This window comes from Notothenia coriiceps, unplaced genomic scaffold (genome assembly GCF_000735185.1).
Source record: "Notothenia coriiceps isolate Sejong01 unplaced genomic scaffold, NC01 NC01_scaffold00024668, whole genome shotgun sequence".
Taxonomy (NCBI): Eukaryota; Metazoa; Chordata; class Actinopteri; order Perciformes; family Nototheniidae; genus Notothenia; species Notothenia coriiceps.
The window spans coordinates 1,557,399-1,578,612 of record NW_011357369.1 but is presented as its reverse complement, the minus strand read 5'-3'; the positions used below and the strand labels follow the sequence as shown (position 1 = coordinate 1,578,612).

General features: G+C 41.0%; 4 protein-coding genes across 5 annotated transcripts in view; 1 reads left to right on the top strand and 3 right to left on the bottom strand.

Moving 5' to 3' along the window:
* Window positions 1-14,980, bottom strand: part of rnf181 (ring finger protein 181) — a 16,717-nt gene extending 1,737 nt beyond the window's left edge. Inside the window, exons 1-3 of one of the 2 annotated variants that reach the window (XM_010782895.1) lie at window positions 14,907-14,980; window positions 13,861-13,986; window positions 13,580-13,716 (exon numbers count right to left, since the gene is read on the bottom strand). In XM_010782895.1, the coding sequence (XP_010781197.1) occupies window positions 13,580-13,716; window positions 13,861-13,946 (223 nt within the window). In that variant the 5' untranslated portion in view covers window positions 13,947-13,986; window positions 14,907-14,980. The other variant, XM_010782896.1, reaches the window with a different exon arrangement.
* LOC104955675 (Fanconi anemia group M protein homolog) overlaps window positions 1-21,214 on the bottom strand; it is a 430,065-nt gene that overhangs the window by 278,449 nt on the left and 130,402 nt on the right. The gene's annotated exons all lie outside the window — the stretch shown is intronic.
* The window catches only part of soul3 (heme-binding protein soul3), a 326,159-nt gene that overhangs the window by 178,848 nt on the left and 126,097 nt on the right, over window positions 1-21,214 (top strand). The gene's annotated exons all lie outside the window — the stretch shown is intronic.
* LOC104955656 (paxillin-like) lies at window positions 15,527-20,825 on the bottom strand. Its single transcript, XM_010783039.1, has 7 exons — window positions 20,747-20,825; window positions 20,272-20,642; window positions 19,985-20,146; window positions 18,723-18,896; window positions 18,557-18,638; window positions 18,313-18,461; window positions 15,527-17,748 (listed from the first exon to the last, which is right to left on the bottom strand). Exons 1-7 carry the CDS (start codon window positions 20,823-20,825, stop codon window positions 17,482-17,484), a joined length of 1,284 nt encoding a protein of 427 aa, XP_010781341.1. The 3' UTR covers window positions 15,527-17,481.

The window sequence follows — 21,214 nt, the reverse complement described above, 5'->3', positions numbered from 1 at the left end:
AGGAAGGAGAGAGAGAGAGAGGAGGAGGGATGTGTTTTTTGTGTTTTGGGTTTTGTGGTTTGGTTTGTGTGGTTTGGGTTTTGTGGTTTTTTTGGTTTTGTGGATTTTGGGGTTTGTTGGTTTGGGTTTGTGGTGGTTTTGGGTTATTGTGGTTGGGTTTTCGCTGGTTTGGGTTTTGTGGTGTTGGGTTTGTGTGGTTTTGGTTTTTGTGGTTTGTGTTTTGGGTTTGGGTTTGTGATTTGGGTTTTGTGGTTGGGTTTGTGGTTTGGGTTTTGGTTTTGGCGTTTGTGTGGTTTTAGGGTGTTTGTGGTTTGGGGTTTTGTGCGTTTTGGGTTTTGTGGTTTTGGGTTTTGGTTTTGGGGGGTTTGGAGTGGTGCTTCCGCCGCTTGGGTTTGGTTTTTTGTTGTTGTTTTATTGTGTATAGAGGCCATTTATTCACTCATTGAGTCTATCAAACTGTTCTTCAAATCCACCAGCGCCTGTTTTTTTTTTCTCTACGGTGTCTTTTTTTGAATAAACAAATATATACTCTATTCCTTTGGGATTTTGGTGTAAAACATGTGCGTATCCACATTATACTAAAATTATGTGAATAATAATAATAAGAGGTTGAGCCATGGTGCCTCTCTCTCTCTCAGCTATATAATTCATTTTTATAATTTTTGTCTGAGTTGGGTAGGGAATCTCCTATAAAGTCAGTGCAATGTGATTGTTTGTGTTTTTGTGTTGTGGGTGTTGTTGTGTTGTGCTGTGTTTTGTTTCTTTCTTGTGGAGGGCTAGTGTTTATTTGGTTGTTGTCTTGAGTCTCTATATTTTATTCTGATAATATATTAACGTTTTCATTTTCCGCCTTGGCTCATAGTTTTATGTTTTTAGTTTTATGGTCCTTTTTTTTTTGATCCTTTTTCATTTTGTTTGAACAGATGCGCATGGTTAGAGTTTCTTTAAAGGGTTGTTATAGCATTCTACTACGTTTGGTGTGACAGGGTTAGCTGTATCAACACCAGAGGCATGGCAGTCGCCTTATATCTGAGTATGTTCTTTTTTGATTGTTTATAATACATATCTTGATTTGTGATCTTTAGTGAATTGTATTCTTGTATGCAATAGTTGCATGTCGTGTGTTGAATGACAGGTGAGTTACCATTCAGTGGCTGGAGATATTGTGTTGTTCATGTTCAACAGCTTGTGTGCAGTTTATAAGTACTGATTCAAATGTTTTGAAAACATGGTGACACAGTGGAAGTGTTGCCAGTATGCAAAGCAGGCTGGTTCTTTACTTTGTGTAAGTGTTACGATGGCATGCACACACATTTAGGCTAGTCTCATCGACTTTAAAATCAAAGCAAATGGGAGTTATGGTTATGAGACATTTTTTAATAGTTCTAACATTAGTTCAATAATTATAGTTTGGCCATTTCTATAAAAGATCAAAACATTACTAAACAGAACTACCTTCTGAGATATTGGGAAGTTATTCAGTACAGCACCAACATGAGCTTAGCATGGATGATCAAGTATAGTTTTACTAAATTACTAACTGGGAAGTTGAATACATGAAAAGGTTCAAATGTCTTTAAAGATGTCACTTCCTGCTAAAATGTTACATTTATTGTTTAAAGAACTATCAGTTTTTCAACAATGGACAATTATAGGACGGATATTTTGGGTTTAGGGTTAGGTATGTCGAATAACTTGCGTAGATAATTGGTTTAGAATAAAATGATCCAACAGGAAATTCATTGGAAAATATTTGATTATTAATTGTTTTTGAGCTTGAGTGAACCCACTACAAAAAATGCCCCATTATCTGGTGCTGCTTTGTAACATACTAACTTATATTACATCGTTTTTGAAGCCAACACTGATTAAGTTATTTCCAGGGTTCCAAATATCCGGTAACATATTGTCACTCAAACATTATCAATTCGAGAATGGATTTTGAAGTTGAGAGACAATGTTGACAGGGAAATAGCTAATCCATCTCATCTGCTCTTTTCCACTGGATTGTTTAACTTGCATTCAACATAGGCCCGCGTCCAAATGTAATTTAGTGGGGAATGCTGATACACATTCCAACTACTTTTATTCTTATTCCGCCGGGTAATTGTTTGACGCTCTTCTGCTCCCACATTCCACATCACAGAATGTCCGTTCAAACATCAAAAACGTTTCAGCTGGTCGGAATCGATTGCTATTACTTTTGTCAGTTCATAACTTTCATAATTCATAATTCAAAAATGGAAGTCAATGGAGAAACTCTTCCAGACTTGAAAAATCTTCATGCGACTTCAACTGTAACTGTTCCTTCAACTACTTTCAACTCACAAAAACCTCATTCCAACTTTAAAATGTTACACATCTTTCTGACATTATTCGTGTTACACAGCTTTTAAATCAGATGCATACTTTAGAGAGATATTTAAACATTGTTCAGACCTTGGCAAAGAGGCCTTCTTCAGATGTTTAACATTGGTGTGTATTGCATTGCGCAGCTCGTTAAGCGGTAGAGTGCGTGATGTCACAAGCTAGAGTGGAGGGAGAGCTGAAATTTGCCTTCATAAGTAATGGTAAGGCCCTCAACCAGCTCTAATGTCAATTATGGGGTGTCATCATATGCCGTTTCCATGGAAACGCAATCCCTCGCCATAAAACACGATGTCGCTGTTAACTCCTCCAAAGGACACGGTCCAATCGCCCCCCAAAACTTTGCTTTGTATATCACGCTCCAGTCTCAACAGCTCTACGCCAAATCTGAGATCTCACCATAGGCTGTTTCCATGGAACGCCTCCCTTGCCAAAAAACACCATGTTGTTCGTAACTCATCATGAAAGGGTTAAAAACAGCCACCAGACTTCAGGTGACAGTTAATGGTCCAGGCCCTTCAACATGTCTATGTGACATTAGTGAGTTTTCCTCAAAAGCTGTTGCCATGGCGTCAACGCATCCCTCGCCGTAAAACCACGATACTGCTATAATTTCTATGAAAATGGTCAAAAAGTGCTCAAACTTTACATGCTGTGCTAACAATGCCAGCCGTGAAGACATAATACGTGACAGTTTTGACCAATTCTCAAATGCCGTTGGCCATGGCAGCACCAATGCTCGCCCATGAACACGGTTTCTCATAACTTCCAGTGAAGAATGCTCCCAACGGCCCAAAACTTCAAGGTGTGGTAACGATGCAGCCATCCAACACATCTAAATCAGCGACAGGTGCTCGACACTTATAAATGGACGCCGCTGGCCCGGAAGCACTATTTAGTACACCCCCGGGCCAAGCATAACGTACTTTCCACTTGCCCGCTCGGGCCACTAAAAATAGTTGCTTTAAAAAAAAAAATATGGTCCTGTAGCATTGGTATTTTGACCCAATTTAGTTAAATTGTTTAGTTTATTAACGCTACAACATAGCGTTTTGTGAGGCGGTTGTCGTTGTTGGGTGAAAAGCAAACAGTGTTTGCTGCGGAGCGCAGCGCGAGCAGGCTCCCGTGAGCAGCGCTCCTTCTTCATTACAGACTATCGCGCCACCCTAACCATTCGCCAAAATGTTTTTTAATACCAGCGGTTTAACCGCCAAAGCGCCGGGCAAAAATCAATCTTTCAAATAAAAAGAAAGTCACCGGAGGAGTTAAAGGAGAGTGACAGGAGTATGAAGAAGAAGAGGGAGAGAAAGGTTTTAGCCACACTGACGCGTCCCTACAAACCCCTTTTATAATCTATCGATTAGATTTATGTTCGAAAATTATAAAAATAGGGGTAACAAAACGTGGAGATTATCCGGCTGAACAAAAACGTGCATTTATCAAACAGGTTTGTTTTGCCACAGACCTTATTCCAGCTATTTTCCAAAACCTGTGGAGAAATCCCATTCTGCTTTTTGACGAGGGAACCAGCGGCTACCTTCCTGGTTTTAGGACGCGTCACTGGCTGCACCTCCAGATGATGCCAATAATTAAACAAGGTCTTCTGTCGGCTCTGTACATCAATGCCGACCTATGCTGACAAGTAAGTGCTATACGCCAATACCTTATATTTTCCTACTGTTCATCTTACCTTCATTATCCTAAACTAGTTTAGGATAATTGAAGGTTCTAATCTAATCTTACTACATAGCCATTACATTTCTAATGACAGGAAGGCAGAAAGTCGCATTATACAAATAATACTCCATTAATAATAAGCAGACATTTTTTTAAACCATATGACCCACAATATCGCATTATTTTAATAACACCAAATATGAACAATTGAGGAAAATGAGCGAAGGAACTGATGATTTCAAATGTTGTAGTACAAGTAGTAATGTGTAGTAAGTGCAATAAAATTACAGCCTACTATTGCCAACAAATGTGTTAATTTTTTTTCATTATAAGTCGATTTTTTTTTGGACGAATGCTCCGGGCCAGTGGGTTACAATGTGGGCCAGTGATAATAACATTCCACCGGCCCGGAGGGCCAGCGGCATTTTAGACCTTAACTGTAATAACCGCTGCAGGACATCTCAAATTATTCACTTTCTTCTTACCACATTCATTTTCAGATAGCAGTTGTTTAGCTCAGCTTTTTCAGAATAAACATTCCCACTAGCAATTCTTTAGGAATTGCTTATCTATTTGGTAAATACTATACAGACTACAAAAGGAAACCACAATTCTTCCAACACCAAAATCTTGTCCCGTTGTGTACAAATTCATTGGCCACATCTGCAACCATACTTTCAATTAGATCAATATCAGCAGATGGTTATCAGATAGGGAAATAGATTAATCAGAAAATAGTTTCTCGATGAACAAAAACCAATCGTTGCATTTGGTTTAACTTGTAATTACAATCTACAGGTAGGGCTGCCAACAAACGACTAATTTGTAACTCGGATTAATGAAACGATTAATCGACTATTCGGACTATTATGCCTTGCCACAATTTCTCAACACGCTCTTATTGTTAGCCATCAACGTTGTAGATTTAGCTTGAGGTTGTTTAGGGCATGTGGGAGACTAACAATGAGACAATAAAGATGAATACTGATTCAAAAAATAAAAAATTTTTTATATGAACTAAATAAATTGTGAACATAATAAACATTTGCTTTTTATTTAAAATACAATAACATAATATTTCACATCAAAAGAAACAACAATGGTTTACACAATCGTATTAAAATAATTGCGATTGAACAGAACTGTAAAACAGAATAGCTGAAAACTTTAACAAAGATAAAATAACCAGTTACCTCTAATCATTAACAATGTTTGTATACCATTTTGTTAACTCTGTGTGTTGCTGCTAGCATACATATACACCTGACGTGGAAAAGTTATTCGTGCGATGGGACTAAAGCCAGAGCTACTAGAAAGACCAGTGGAGACCCGGTGCCATTTCTCCGTCTGGATGTGGTGCGCAGCTTTTGTAAATGTTTAGACAAAATTGCTCGTGTTACCGCCCTGGGACATGCGGTAAACTCTTAATTGCACTATTTGGCAACGAGACACTTGGTTCGCACCTCTCAAAGACGAGGTAACATTTAACCACACTTGGGAGCACTTCTCTCTCTGCCATCCCTGCAGTGTGTTGCTAGATGTAGCCAGCCGCGTGTGTGTAAACTGCCCCGCCCCCTCCGTTACACAGACGGGGGGAGAGCGAGAGATCTCGTCTGGATTGGAAAGATTGGAAATAATACATCATAGACGCATTTTTTTGTCTTTTTGCATATTAGAAACAAATTAAAACACAATTGGCGACACTAAGACTGTGATATAATGTTTTTGTAGCAAGAATACACATGACATTTTTTAAATGTCTCCCAGTACCCGATAAAAAAAAACGATAACGTTGGAGCTTTAAACGGCGCGTAAAACCACACGTGGATGGCGTCACCGACGAATTAGCAACGACTGAATTAGTTGGCAACTAATTTGGTCATCGATTTTAATCGATCAAGACGATTAGTTGTTGCACCCTACCTTCAACAAGTCTAGCTTCATTGGGTTCATGGCCAAAGGATCTCAGCAATTGTGAATAGTACAAAAAACAAATGGAGATGAAACTTGTGGCCAATACACACTTAACCAGTAAGCACACCAGAAACAAGTTAGTGCCAAAAGAAAGCATCAGAGGACAGACGTTGAAAAGCTAATTACGGAGATGTGTTTGAAAACGTCTAATTGGCCAAGTCCTGCGCTTGCTGGCCAGGCTTTGTTTCCAACTCCAATCCCATGCCGTGGAGAAAGCAAAGCTTGGTGCTACTGAAACACTGCACCACATGTTGCTTCACTTCTGCAGGACCGTCCGTCCAAAACTCAGCAGAGTACTGTACCTATCATGTGGCCTTTGAGTCCTTTAATCTGCGTGCCAGGGACGGGGGAAGGCCTGGGTTAGAAAGCCTTGGAGGGGTTCCCTGCTGTCAAACCCACCATTCCGGAAAAAAAAAAAAGAGAGAAGAGAGAGATTATAGGGAAGGAGTGTGAGACAGTGGAAAACAGACTGATTCCTAGAATATCTCCTCCAACGTGAACTTTACAGCTAACGGGACACTAGGGGACCCCTCCTAAAATCTATGGATTTTTACAGGTTACAGTCCACCACCTTTAACTCTATGGGGCTCTATGGCCGGTCCGCGCCCCCCACCTTTAAAGCGGGCGGGCTCCAGCCAGGAAAAAGCTGCGGAGGGCCGGGAAAGAGTGAGACAGGTAGCGCGCAAAAGTAAAGTGGAAACCGAGAGTGGTACGAGGAGACAGACGAGAGCAAGACAGACAGACATTTACGAGAGCGAGACAGTTTTGTGCCAAAAGGTGGTTAAACGTGCGCTGGGAGCGCAAACCGTGTTAAGTTTGAAAGTTTGAAAAGTTTGTGTGGTCTGAAACGCTATGTGATACAGTACAGTTTCAACAGCACGTACATGTTCTAAAGCTATCTATTGCAACTAAATGGTTAACACTTGAATACGTTATGCAAATATGCCAATTGTTTGTTGAAATGTTATAAATGGGAGCTTCCTCAAACAGCCATCTCTTTCCCGACAATCCCCTCTGTGCACGAACCCTGTACATAGGTATTAAACAATTAAAAACACCTTGCGCTTAATAGTCCAGTGTGGCTTATATAATGTACACATCAATTCAAATTTAGCTGCTGCGGCTTATATTCAGGTGCGCCAGTGCGCTTTATAGTCCGAATTACGGTAAGTAAAGATCGCGTTTCACACCGGAATAAGTTCCTGGGGGAGGATTAGTCAATTAAGCCGCTGACGTCACTTCTTTTTCTTCTGTTTTTGGGTTTACTGGCAGGCGCAAGCAAACTGTCACGGCATAATACTCTCACCCGAAGTCCCGGCCGGAAGTCTCCCGGAGTTGGGGGACTGGCTTTCACAGTAGAAGCTGCTGGGAGTCCCCAGCAGCTTCTGCTGAAGCCTTCCGAGTAAAATCGCCAGAACACGACAGCCTCCTCATCACTCCACACCGCTCCCATGTTTTATTTTGTGTTGCCAAAAGTTAGTCTCTCTGCTTTTGTGCGCTGGGCTAATGCGAAGATAATAAAATGGCGGCTTCACAAAACTTTTTGGGAGGTTTACGGGGCGTGGTTTGCATTCCGCCCAGCCAATCAGAAATAGGAACCTTTTTCTCCCACGAAAGTACCTGCTCTCTAGCAGGGATGGAAAAGGGGGTAAAAAAGGTTCTGATTAACTAATGAAACTAATAATGGACATCTGAACAGAGCAAAGCAAAAGGGAGTCTTGACCTCAACGCCGGGATGTATGTTCAAAGGTGGGCACATATTAATAAACTTAAAAGAGCCTCCCTCAGGGCATCTTCTACAGTGGGTTGACCATTACTCATGCTTAGGTAGTCTTTTTCATAACTACAACAACAAATTCTGCCATTACAATTTCAGCTGCAAATCTGAAATCCTTACTCAGTTGTGTTGACATTTATTGAATTCTTGCATTGATTTTAGCTTTACCATTACCCCCTATGTTCCTGGTGATTAGCAAAAAAGTACAGTGTTCTATGCCAGGGGATGTATATGCGGGAAAGGGAAAGGAAATCCCCCAACTGACCCCTACACACACACAAACAGGCACATGCACACACACACACCTCATTTAATCTACTCCAGGCTTGTGCCTTTCAAAACATACTGCTTCTCTCCCACATTCACACAAATGTAAATGCACACTGACATGATCATATGGACTCATGTGCAATTACGCAAACAGAGGAGCAAGTCAGCGCAGGCAGACCCACACACACAAGGGAATGAGGAGTTGATTTACAGCATGTGTGTGAATATTGTAGAAGCCAAGGCTCTTTTCCTAGAAAATCCTGGCACAAACTCCCTTTGTCACATTACCTCATGACTAAACACTCTCACAATCCTCCCCCTATGCCTCTGCTTAATTTGACTTTGTGGGCAGCGGCTGTAGAAAAAAACGTTGTGGACACACACGTGTTGCGAGCGCGCACCTCTGCAAAAAAAACTCCCTTTTTTTTTTTTAAGAGCTCAAAATCAGAGCTCCTTGCAAGCCAGTTATCGGCTAAATTCCTCGAGGTCAGATGACTCCAGCAACATCTATAGGAATGATGTAAGGAGAAATGGAGTCATCACTCCTTGTTTTCAAGTAGCAAACACTCAGCTCTCAATGGCTCTTTTGTAAATCTAACATGTCAATATCCTTTTATGAAAGCCCCTCTTTGTCGAAGTGTTAAGGAGTGGTGAAAGTGCCGTCTCCCCATAAACCCAGAGTAAATGAAGAGTACAGGAAGACAAAGATAATAAAAAATAAAAAAACATTTTCTTTGCTAAACCTCTCTTTTGAAGCGTATAAGCTAGCGTGAGGCAAAAATAATGCTTGCACAAGCTCAGGCTTTGCCCAAAACTGCCCCAAAGCAAATGTATGAACTGGCAACAGACTAAAATAACCTTTTGGGTGCATTCTTGCTGGTTGATGTCACACATCTAGCTGGAGCACGACACATGGTTTTTCTTTCAATGTGCCTCGACTGCAGGGCAGTGGCCGCGTCAAAGGTTACGTTTCACGGTGTTGGATCTTTTAATACCCCTGCCAACTCCTACAGCACAAGAAAGCTCACGGTAGACTTAAAGCGATACTTCACCCAAAGAATGGCCATTTGTTGATCAATAACTCACCCAGTATTACCTTGAATTTTTGAAGAGAACTTTGTTTTCTCGCATGCTTCAGAAATCTGAGAAAAAAAAGTCTTAATGCTTTGAATTCATTGTGGGGTCTATTTACAAACTCTCACACAACCTGTGCAGTATAATCCAGGCCTCAGTTATCCAGTCGATTGCTCACAAACTCAGAAAGATCCTTGTTTTTTGCCAAAGTAAACTATTTAAAAATATGTTGGAATGTCACGGATGAGTTGCACGTCTCCGATAGTGTGCGACCGTTTAAACGTATTGTCTGGGTAGTGCTGAGCATACATAAGACTTTGGTTATACAGCACATTTGTTGTGAAACATGGCCCCCAATTTACCTGCATTTATGCAGAATTTCAGTGGCTCAGTCATTAGGGGCATGGACTGGGAGCCATAGGGTCGCCGGTTCAAGTCACCGAACAAACCTAAATATGGAGTGTGGACTGGTACTTGAAGAGGTCCCAGTTCACCTCCTGGGCCTTGCCGTGGTGCCCTTGAGCAAGGCACCAGACTACCCCCCTACCCCCTCCCAATTGCTCCCTCTGCACTGTACAATAGCTGCACTAGATGGGTTAAAAGCAGAGCACACATTTCACTGTGTGTGCTGTGTGCTCTGCATGTGTGACCATTAAAGAGGGTTTCATCCCATCACTTTTTTGAATATTCTTTCATGTTAGAGGAATGTTGGAAAAATATATTATTCCTTTAGTTCAAGATAACATAGGGTGAGTAATGGATATATAAATGGTTAAAAGTGTTCATTTAAGAGGAGCAGATGGTGAAGAGGGGGACGCGCGGGCGGGAGGGTTTATTGATTTGTCTGTTGTAAAAGGAAGGGCAAGTAAAAGGTCAGGAAGATACATTTGTAAATGTAGAGAGCGCAAAGAGTGAGATAAAGCATACAGAATACAAATATATCAAGGTCCAATGCCAGTGGGGTAGCTGGTAGTGAGCTATTGGGGCCACTTCCAGAGTCCAATTTAACCAAATTCCACAAAATGGTTGCTTTAGTGTTTTGGGGCACAGGATAGAGGGCTGTCAAGGTGGGGGGAGCAGAAGACGGCCAGGTAGTAAGGGGGTGCAAAGAAGGAGGGTGGAATAGGATTGCAACTAAAACTCATCGTCGATTGATTTGCAGATTGATCAATCACCGCCGGTTCTATAAAATGTCCGAAAATAGTGAAAACATTTTTTTGTTTCTAAAAGTCCGGGGGATGCCTTTAAATATATCTTGTCACTCCAAATCCCAAAAGATGTTGGTTTTAATATTTTATAAAATGAAGGAGAGGCACGAAATCTTCATATTTTAAATCATTGTCGGACATTTTCATGACTCCATTATCAAAAATAGTTGGAGATCAATCTTCTGTCATTTGACTAATAAACTCAGTCTCAGCTCTTTTGGCGATTGAGTTGTCATGGTTGGTGCTCATGGAGCTTCAGGTTCTAAGCACCATCCATCCTCCTGCCACAGAGCAAAAGTAGGTCAAAACTATTTAGATTCCATCTGCCCTATGGGAGTTTCTTTCAACAGGTTTTGGGTTGTAGACAAGGGAGATGGAGAGCAGGGAGGCCCCAGAACCATCGGTGTAATTACAGCACAGCAACCGAAGGACTGTAGGAGCTGGGATGCTACAGTAACATACCACTTGCATGGGTAAGTGTCAGAACTCCAAGGAATGTTATCCCCATGACCAATGCAGGAACCTAGTTCAACTGTTTGATAGGGAACCTTAGTTCCCCAAAAACATCCCCTTCTTACTGGGAACCAACAAGGTATTTCTGAGAAGTATCAGTATGGAAACTGTCAAACACCATCTTTTTATTTAGTACAGAATGCAGTCAAGCTACAAGCAGGACTATTCCTAGAGACAAAATGTCAAAAGCAGGATTTTCTTCTTAATTTTTACTGAAAAGCAAACAGTGATGCTGATAAGTCCCCTAAATAGAACACTAGATAGAAAATGGTTAACCAGGACAGGAAGTGAAAGAAACTACACCAAAATGAATAATTGAAGTAACAAAATGCATTAACCAATTAAACCCCACGGCCCGGCGGTGGCAAAACGCAACATCTTGCAAGAAACAGCGTCTGAGGGCTTCTTAACATTTAATAAACTATGAATGTGTCATACTCACATAACGGGAAGAAACTCAGCTTTCAGACAATATTAACCATGTTTAGCTAAACGAAACAAAAGGGTAATAACAAAGGCTCTGAATTTGCCCTGAGCTCAATTAGCACAGAACTCAAGGTAAAATACCCTTATTATATCGTATCTGCAAAAACAAGATATCGATTAGCACACTGGGATTACACAGATTCCAGACATATAAGTATCATCACTGAGCGATCAGAACTCGTGACATGGGAAGCAAAATCAGACATCACACCACTTGGCATTACGGAGCAAACACGGGAGAAATTCTTACCTATGCTGTTGTTTTGATCAAAAGTTGCGTTCAATGGCATTAAAACGATAAAAACTCTGCTGAAGGTTAATCCATAGGTTAATCCAGCGTTTATCAAAGTGTGGGGCGTGTCCCAATGGTGGGGCGCAGAGATGTGATATCGAATGGACGCGATGAACGGGAGATTCATTTTTTATTTTTTAAAATACATTTTTCGGACCTCAGGCCGGAATCGAAACTGGGTCCTCGCGGGCGGTAGTGGACTGTTACACCCGGAGACTCGCAACGGCGGTGGACTTTCACAGCGCCGGAGCATAGCATAGCGCAGCGGCGCTATGAAAGTTCACGGCCCACCTATGCCAGAGCCAGCGGCCCACCGAAGGCAGCAGCCCACCGAAGGCAGCAGCCCACCAACGGCAGCGGCCCACCGGGAAAGTTCAGAATCTCCCGATGGCCAATCCGAGCCTGCTCTCACACACACACAACTGAATCCAAAATCATTTACAGACATATTTATAAAAAAATTTTTTTTAAATAAATAAATAAAAATCGTACACACGGGAAGAAAAGGCGATGTGGAGCGGCACCTCACCACTTCATAAGAAGTTTAACCGTGACACTTTTCGAAATCCCCGTTTGTGTCCCCCACTTTACAAATAGGCCTATGTTTATTTTTTAACGCAAGCCGTCATCGCCACGGAGGAGCACACAGCCTCTGTGAGCGAGCGGGACAGAAAGAGATAGCTGGAGAGAGCACACCTTTATCTATTTAATATTTGGGATGCACTCACCAGACAGAGTACTCTTTACTTTGTTGTGAGACCAAGTAAATCTATTGGCTTTCATGGTGATGATAAACTTTGTGACACGCGACAGTAAAAGGGGATTACTATTGACTCTACCACTTAATATTGAGTGTTACTTTTAAAGTCCTTTCACCAATCTCATCTGTACATCTTGATTATTTCGTCGGAACAATGAATATTCCTTTCTCACCCGTGTCGTCAAAAATGTACTTAATCGAAGAGACGAAATGGGCGTGTATTTACAGGAGAAGAGTAGTTCGTGTACTCTCCGTTCGCGACTTGTCAGAGAGCCGACAGTCACCGGAACACTAAACTAGAATGAGGCGTATAAACAGGCCCACAAAACTAAAGTTCAACCACCTCATTATGGCTTCACCACTTTCAGAAACGTCAATGGGGGGAGCTCTTTACGTCGACTTGTGCAAAATGTTTAGACGTTAGCGCCGAAGAAAGAGACTATAAAAATTTATAGAGGTTCGCCGAGTCTGTACAAAACCGACACTCGGTCGGCGCGCTCGTACCAGCGCGTAACGCCTTCGACAGGCGGTGCTAAAACTAAGCGTAGTGTTGTTGTGCAAATCAATGGGTTGCATTGGGACCAAGAGACTGAAGCGGACTATTAAAAAAAAAATTTCCGGGAAAGCCGGCTTTCGGCTTTCCCGGAAAAATGGTAAAAGGGCCGGGCTTAAAAGCCGGNGAGCATGTGTCAAAATGCAGGAAATAAAAAAAGGAACTCACCTTGTAGTAAACCTGCAAGAAAAGAAGCATACTGTTTCAGAAATAATCCTTGAAGTGGTTTGGACCACTTCAAGGATTATTTCTGAAACAGTATGCTTCTTTTCTTGCAGGTTTACTACAAGGTGAGTTCCTTTTTTTATTTCCTGCATTTTGACACATGCTCTCTCCAGTGCAGGTTAGCTCTCAGTGTTAGCGAGGCTTGCTAATGTAAACAAAGACCATATTACGTCCAAAATACATTGTGCATTGCTTCTGATAGCAAAGTTTCTGATAGTGCCGTGGGTCCACATTGCCGATATGACGTCAAAGACATCAAGAAGTGCATTTTGCAAGATAGGACACCTTTAAGTGAAAGCCACCTGCTCTAGGTAATACACTAAATATGGATAGGTACCTCATACAAGCGTACTTTCAAAACGTTAACCATCCATTTCCTTCTACAGGAGCAAAAGTGTGTCACCTGCTTGCTCTAGAGAGATGATGACCACAGTGAGCGTCTGAACAGCAGTTTTGGCCGCCGGAGGAGGAAGACGCTGGTCCCAGTCCGACAAGTCGAACGCTCCGGAGTCAAATAAGTCCAAGCCCTGCATCAAAGACCTGCACACAGACCAACACTCAATCTAAACACTGTACCACACACACACACACACACACACACACACACACACACACACACACACACACACACACACACACACACACACACACACACACACACACACACACACACACACACCTCACCTGGCCAATTCAAGCAGTGCATTTTGGCGATACTGCTCCTCGGGGTTGGTGGGCTCACAGTTGTGTTCATCAAAGTACGATGCCATCTTGGACCCACCAACGTTTGTCCTCTTTGCATTAAGATACCTGCAGACGGACGGATACTGAAGGTTCACAACAACTTCTTTTTCTGGCATATTCAATTGTCAAAAGCATGAAAACCAAGGCTGATATTTAACATTTAGGGTTGAGAGTTTGGCAGAACTTGTGAAAGTGAAATGTTGCTATATCAATACCTGTTAACTAATGGATTGTTAAATGTATTATGTACTAATAAACCTTTAAAAAACACAACAAGTCTTATACTTTGTTTATTTCACATTCAGAAGTCTTTAACACATTTGAATACTTAGTCATTTATAATCTATTTCTCAGAGATATTAATACACTTGTAAGAAACGAGAGTGAAAGTGTTTCATTACATTTATATTTCCTGTAGCCGCTGATTTGCTATATTGAAAGTTTTTTATGTAATTATTTATTTATTTCATATTTTACGAGATTTACATTACTTTTCATTCACACTGAAGTCTTTAATTGTGTAAAAATAACCAGAACCTACTGAATGGCAAGCACAAAGTTCAATAACAGACAAAAAAGGGATTTGACAAAATGTGTGACACATAATTTAACATGAACATTAATAAAAGACATTTAAAGAACAGACCGACATTCATGAAACAAAAACTACAATGGTTAACTAGGAAGTTTAATGTTTGAGCAAGCACAAAGAGCCGAAGTTAAACTAAAACACTTACTAAAATATGTAATATATTAAATAGAAGCTCAAACTATTACAGATGTACCGGCAAGATTAACATTGCTGTTGTTGATGTTTAAATAAAGAGACTATTTGAAATACAGTGATAGAGTCACGGTTGCGGCTAAAGTTTGACGCTAGCATGACCTTGATCTTTCTTTGATTTATAGAAGTAGACATAACGTGCTTTAGCAGAGAATAAGTTAACATTTTTATCATCCTTACTTTACAAATGAGCTCCTCTTACCTGAATGTTAGCAACGATAAACAAACATGTCATTCTTCTGGGTATGACGTATTAAGCACGTGATTTTTGTGTCCAATCACAGCAGGAGTTTGCTCCATTTATTCTTCTTCTCTATGTTTTATTGCGGTTGGCAAGCAACAATGATGCGTTATTGCCACCTGGTACAGTATATGTATTGCCGTTATAAATATAAAAATATTTTATGGAGTCAGTCGTTTTTCAACAAAAATAGCTGGTTTACTTTCTGATTTTACAGGTTTCTATCAAGGTTTCTACATTTATAGCGAGAAACTAAAGGCAACATTTTTTTTTTTCATTCTGTGTTAATTTTTCGGTCGTCCATAATACACGATCTTTAAATTGTAGTGGAACAAAATATCCAAAACACACATTTGGGATTATTTTACATAACTATTATTCTTAGTCAAATGAGCACATATTTGACGAGATAATGCCTTATTTGCATATTTAAAAAAACATTCTAGAAAACTTGTAGTAAAAAAAAAAGTCTTTATGAAAGAAAGGTCTTTCGTATTTGATCAGTTTGAATAATGTTTGTTTCCATTAACTTGAGTGTAAAGTTGAGCACAAAGCATATCGCAAATAAAGCACAATATTTTTGATAGCAAAACAGAATTTATTTGCGTAATCAGACTAGAAGTGAAGAAACATTTTGTCCATTACTATTGACATTCGGAGAGAAAAGGGGAAAAAAGTGACACAAAAAACAATTCAAAGATGGTATGGCATTGGTTAAATCACACTCTACTAAATTGATTTGAAAAGACAACTGTTACATGATATCTTAAATAGAGTGAGAACATATTTAAGGCTCTAGTATTCCCTGAACAAGACAAAAGGCACAATATATGTTTCTGTATCTGATTACATGTATACAGTAGATGCGACTCAGATGCTGAGTCATCAACAAACCACCACTTTACAGCCGACATTTTTCAGTGGACTCACAGACTAATAACATGAAAACACAACTGTGGACTACTGAACTGTAATTAGTGTACTTGCTGAAATGGCCAGTGTTATTAGACATGGTACTGAAACAATGGCACAGACAGATATAATCAGACGTTACAAGCTGATTCATAGTCATTGGAATATCACAGACAAATCCTCTCGTATTTTGCACTTCTTCAAAGTGAACATTCATCAGCTTCTCAATACAGTAATGACACCAACAATATCAAAGTATCTCTGCCTTCAGCCCTCTCCCTCTGAATGAGTGGTTAACACATGCTAAGCATGCCAGTACTGCAAAATGTAGCTGCATTTGATATTTACACAAGAACTCCTCAGGATGTACCAAGAAAGAATAACGTGAGTGTTATAGATGCACCGTACACTCCCGATACCTTTGTGTGATTCCACTTCACTGCAAAGAGACAAAGGCAAGAATCTGTTTTCAGATTATTTTCTCTTTTCTTCTGTGAAAATACAAGGAATGATTTGGCAGCACAAAAACGAGAGGTTGGCTCAAACATACGTAACTCAGGGAATACTGCAGCTACTGGGGGATGGTACATTCTGAGTTTCATAATTGATGATATCAAAACAATATTCAACCAGACATGATTATCTTTGAATAAAGGGTGTATTGGACACTCTGAATTAAAAAACTGTATTCAAAGTATTTATAAAGTTCAAACTTTGTAAAATAATGATTATTTTATATGGATGAGTCTTCAGATTAATGTAATAATGATTAATCTTCAGTCTATAAAGTTTAAGAAAATAGTGAAAACTCTTACTGTTGCAGCTCTGGTATCCATGTGAAGAAAATGTATACACGTGTTTCTTGAGTCTGTAAAATGGTATAAACCCTAGAATCCATTTCACGCATACAACATTATTGTAAAGGCTGAAGAAGCATTTCCAGTATATGGACTCAAGGATTTATCCTCCTGCTCTGTCACAACACGATGGGGGGGAAAGCCTTCTACCCTCCTTTGTAGTTTAATTGTTATGTTAATAAACAGCTGCGGTTTTTCTCAATTGATATACCTCTGCTGTTTCTAAAATGACACGCTCAACCAGTGAGCAACAAGGTCCCACATGCAGAGCATCTCCACAGGGCTCAGTTGCACCATCTAACCACATACAAACTAAAAGGATTCACATGCAGCTATTTCCTTGTTGAAGTGATCCAACACATTTCAGAGGATTAAGAAGAAAATCTTGTTGTGTGCATCTCAGTGTTGATTTATCAAAAATGTAATGTCACCTTAGTGTATCTTTTTCATACTTCCTGACCAACTCCAAACCTAGAAGAGCTTTGAAGCCGCATCGCTGTCAGTCTGAAAACAGGGACGTCTTGAAAGTATTTAAGTCTGGCAGAGAGAGTCTGCTGCTTCAACCACATGCACATTCCTAGTCCATACAGACTTCCAATGTCACCCTCAGATCACAGACCACCCTCTTTGATATAAACACAATTAACCCCGCCCTGTGCTAAAGATAAGATGCTCTAGACGCTGACCTCAGCCCTGAGCCATAAACGCACTCTCCCTCCCTCCCTCTCTCTCTCTCTCTCTCTCTCTCCCTCCCTCTCTCTCTCTCTCTAACTGAACAGCTTGACAAAGCAGCCGTGGCAGTAGGGTTTGTCGTTCTGTTCTTTGAAGGTGCCTTTGTTGAGCTGCTTCAGGCAGAAGGCGCAGACAAAGTGCTCCGGGTGGAACTTCTTAGCCATGGCGGTGATGCAGCGCCCCGTGATGGGCTTCTGGCAGCCGGAGCAGAGCGAGCCGCGCCGCTCGTGGTAGTGCACTTCACAGTACGGCTGGCCGTCATGCTCGAAGAAACTGCCGTTCACAAACGGGGTGAAGCACTCCTGAGAAAGATAACAGAGGGCCGAGGAGCAAGCCGTTATTCACACACTATTGTTATTGTTATTGTTACAGTGGAAACGTCTTTTAGAAACAGGGTTTCTACAGATTAAGAAATTAGACAGTAAATTTGCTCTGAGCATCCTGGCTGAAACAAAATATGATTCTTGATGATTCCACGATACTTTTTTATATAACGTTACTGTGAGAGGTATTCTGTAAATTCTTTAACAAATAAGATGTTATTGAGTGTTTTACAATTCACACATTTCCTATTACCCAAGTATTTCTAATACATTTTAAAGATTGACATTTCTAACAGGCCTAAAAAATAAACTGTAGGCTTTCAATGTCTAATATCACATTTACTTATAATGTTCCCACATGTTGTCATGTATGAATGAAAACAAATGAAGTATTAGTTTAAACATCAAAACAGGTGTCTATAGGAATGATTCTGTCCACAGCGTTTTGATCCATATAATATAAACTCCTGTACAACGTCTTTAGAGGCACTCCAGCTACACTCATGAAAACACACCAGAATGAGAGGAATAAAAGATACACACCCTGCAAACAAAACACTCAGGATGCCAAAGGCTGTTCAGCGCTGAGATGTAGTTCTCCAAAATGGCTCTGGCACAGCCGCCACATTTTGGTGCAAACATGTCAAAGTAGTCCTTCCTGCAAAAGGCTTTCCCGTCCTTTTCATGAAAGCCTTTGAAGGAGGAACAGAAACAGACAACACATCTTAATCCTTTGTACTACTATTTATGTACTGTACATATAACTCCAAAAAATAAATGCCAGTACCTTCTGGGCCAAAGAAGGATCCACACTGAGCGCAGAAGAAGTGTTCGGGATGCCATGTCCTATCCAGCGCCGTCACAACTTTCTGAAAAGAGACGACAACATGTTTTGTTGGATGACTGTAATCTCCAAAGAGACATGAGCACGTGTGAACACAGCAGGGACTCACATCCAGGATTGGCCCGTTGCAGTAGTGGCAGCGTGGGGAGAACAGGTTGTGGTAATCCGTCTCGCAGTACGGCAATCCTTCACGCTCAAAGAAGTTCCTGGAGCCGATCTCCTCTTGACAGTGAGTGCACACAAAGTGTTCAGGGTGCCATGTGCGCCCCATGGCGGTCACCACCTGCACCAACAGGAGAGTGGATTGTGAATTAGGGCTGAAACTAGGGCTGTGCAATTCATCGCATTTTAATCGCAATTACGATTTTGGCCTGCCACAATTACGGAAACAACATAATCGAAAAAAACAATGTTGTTGCTTTGCTAGGTTGTGACCGTGCACTGCAACATATTTGATCTCAGTTATTTTGGTCTAATTTATTTTTATTTATCATATTAATATATGTTTAGTAGCTTGTGGAAGTGCGCTCCTAAGTATTTATTTTATTTATTTTAGTATTGGTTTTTCAGTTGAATTATATGTTCAGGGTAATCAACAGTTAAAAAGATACTGTTCAAATTATTATTTGTTTTAAAGTTCAATAAATGGATGTTTTCAAATTTAATAATCGTGATATCAATTATTGACCAAAATAATCATGATTATGATTTTTGCCATAGTCGAGCAGCCCTACCTGAAACCAACAATACCGTTGACAATTCTAAATATTTTTTGCATGTCTATTTTGTTTTGTTTTGAACCCAATATTTCTGCACAGTTTCAGATCAAGATAACTACAGACGTCATGAATATTTTCAGTATAACATTATTTGTAGAATAATATTCCAGTGGTGGCTGTTTAGGATGCTCATGTAAACCAAACATTGTCCCTAACTTGTAAAGTTGTTTTTAAATCCAAAAGTCTTATATAATTTATTGAGGAAATATAGAAGTAGTCATTTTCAAAATTCAACAGATATGTTACTTTAATGAAATATTCACCTTCAATCCACTTTAAAACTGTGTTTTAACTGTGGTCCAAAAACCGTTTGCTCTCTCATATGCTACACACAAAGGGTGTCTATTTCATCTATTTGAAAGGGACGTCCAGGAGCAATATTATATTATATATCCTTTTTATAACCAGAACACACCTTTATCCTCCCACATTTCATTTAGACTGAAAAATATGATGACAGATTATAAGCTTTATTTCAAAACCTTAATAGAAGCTTCTGTACAGCCCTACTATGCAAACTCTAAACATGTTTATACAAATAACTTATTTGTATTACAGATGTATTATTTGCCAAATGTAAACCGCATCTTACCTGTCCCACGATTGGCTTGCAGCAGGCTCCGCAGACCCCTTTAGCCACCGTCTGCACGCCCAGTTTGTTGAGGTCCGACTGCAGGCTGCCCAGCATGTTGTCCAGCTTGTTGACCTGCGTCGGAGGACCACCAGGAACACCACCCTTCCCCTGGGCCATAATCTGAAACGGTTCAATTATGAAGACTGATACACACAGGAACATCACTAAAATATTTTTGAGGTAACTACGGTTAAACCGTTCAAAAGTGGAAATAAGAAGAAGGGGTAAGAGAGGGGGGTTCATGCCTGCATTGTAGGGAAGATTGGGTCATACTCAGTTTGGCAGCCTACTGACACCAGGACTTTGGGTGGAATCGGTGTGACCGGCTTCACAGGTGAAGGGGGGGGCGGGCTTTTAATAACACGTGGAGGGGGCTCTGGTTTGGGAGCAGGTGGTTCCCGAATTGGGGCTGGTGGAGGTGGGGCTTTTATAGGAAGTGGTTCGCGGAGATGGGGAGGAGGTGGAGGGAGTAGTGGAGGGATAGGGAAAGGCGGCTGGTGTGAATGTGGTATGAATGGTCGCTTGGGTTCTTCTATGATAGAAGGGCGGCGGGGGGTGAGGGGGAGGAGGAGCACCTTCCTCACAGGGACAGGCGCCCTTAGCCGTGAATATGAGTCTGAGACAAAGACGAATAAGCCACGAGACAGGAGGGGAACACAAGAGATGCAAAGGTGTGAAAATAAAGGTGAATTCATTGTGAAATATTTCGTGGTTCGGCACACTTGAAGCCCTTGTCCACCCGCTGGCGCGCCCCTCGGGACGGAAACGCTGAGGTTTGGACGAATACGTATGACGTCATCGTCATCCACTCGTCGGGACGTGGTTCTAGCCGCGCTACTGAGCGGACTCCAATACCCCAAACTTCCTGAAGCTCCTCGAAATGAGGCGGTCCTGAAAGTGCTCTGTACCAATGACGCGGTCCAATCTCCTGGCAATGGGACGTTGTGGCAACATGGGCCTTGGACGTCTGGGAAGTCTCACTTCGTGCGCCTAATCACTTGACCATTTATGCTGGGGAGTGAATGCCCGCTGAGCACTTTCACCCAAAAACGCCACACCAAACATGAAGCAGCTACAGCACGAGCTCGGGAGGCAGCGGACATGTGATGGATAATGCTGATTTAAATCTCTCTGAAAGCTGGGCCTGTGGGTCCAGTGAGCAGAGTCAACTCATGCACCTCTTGCATG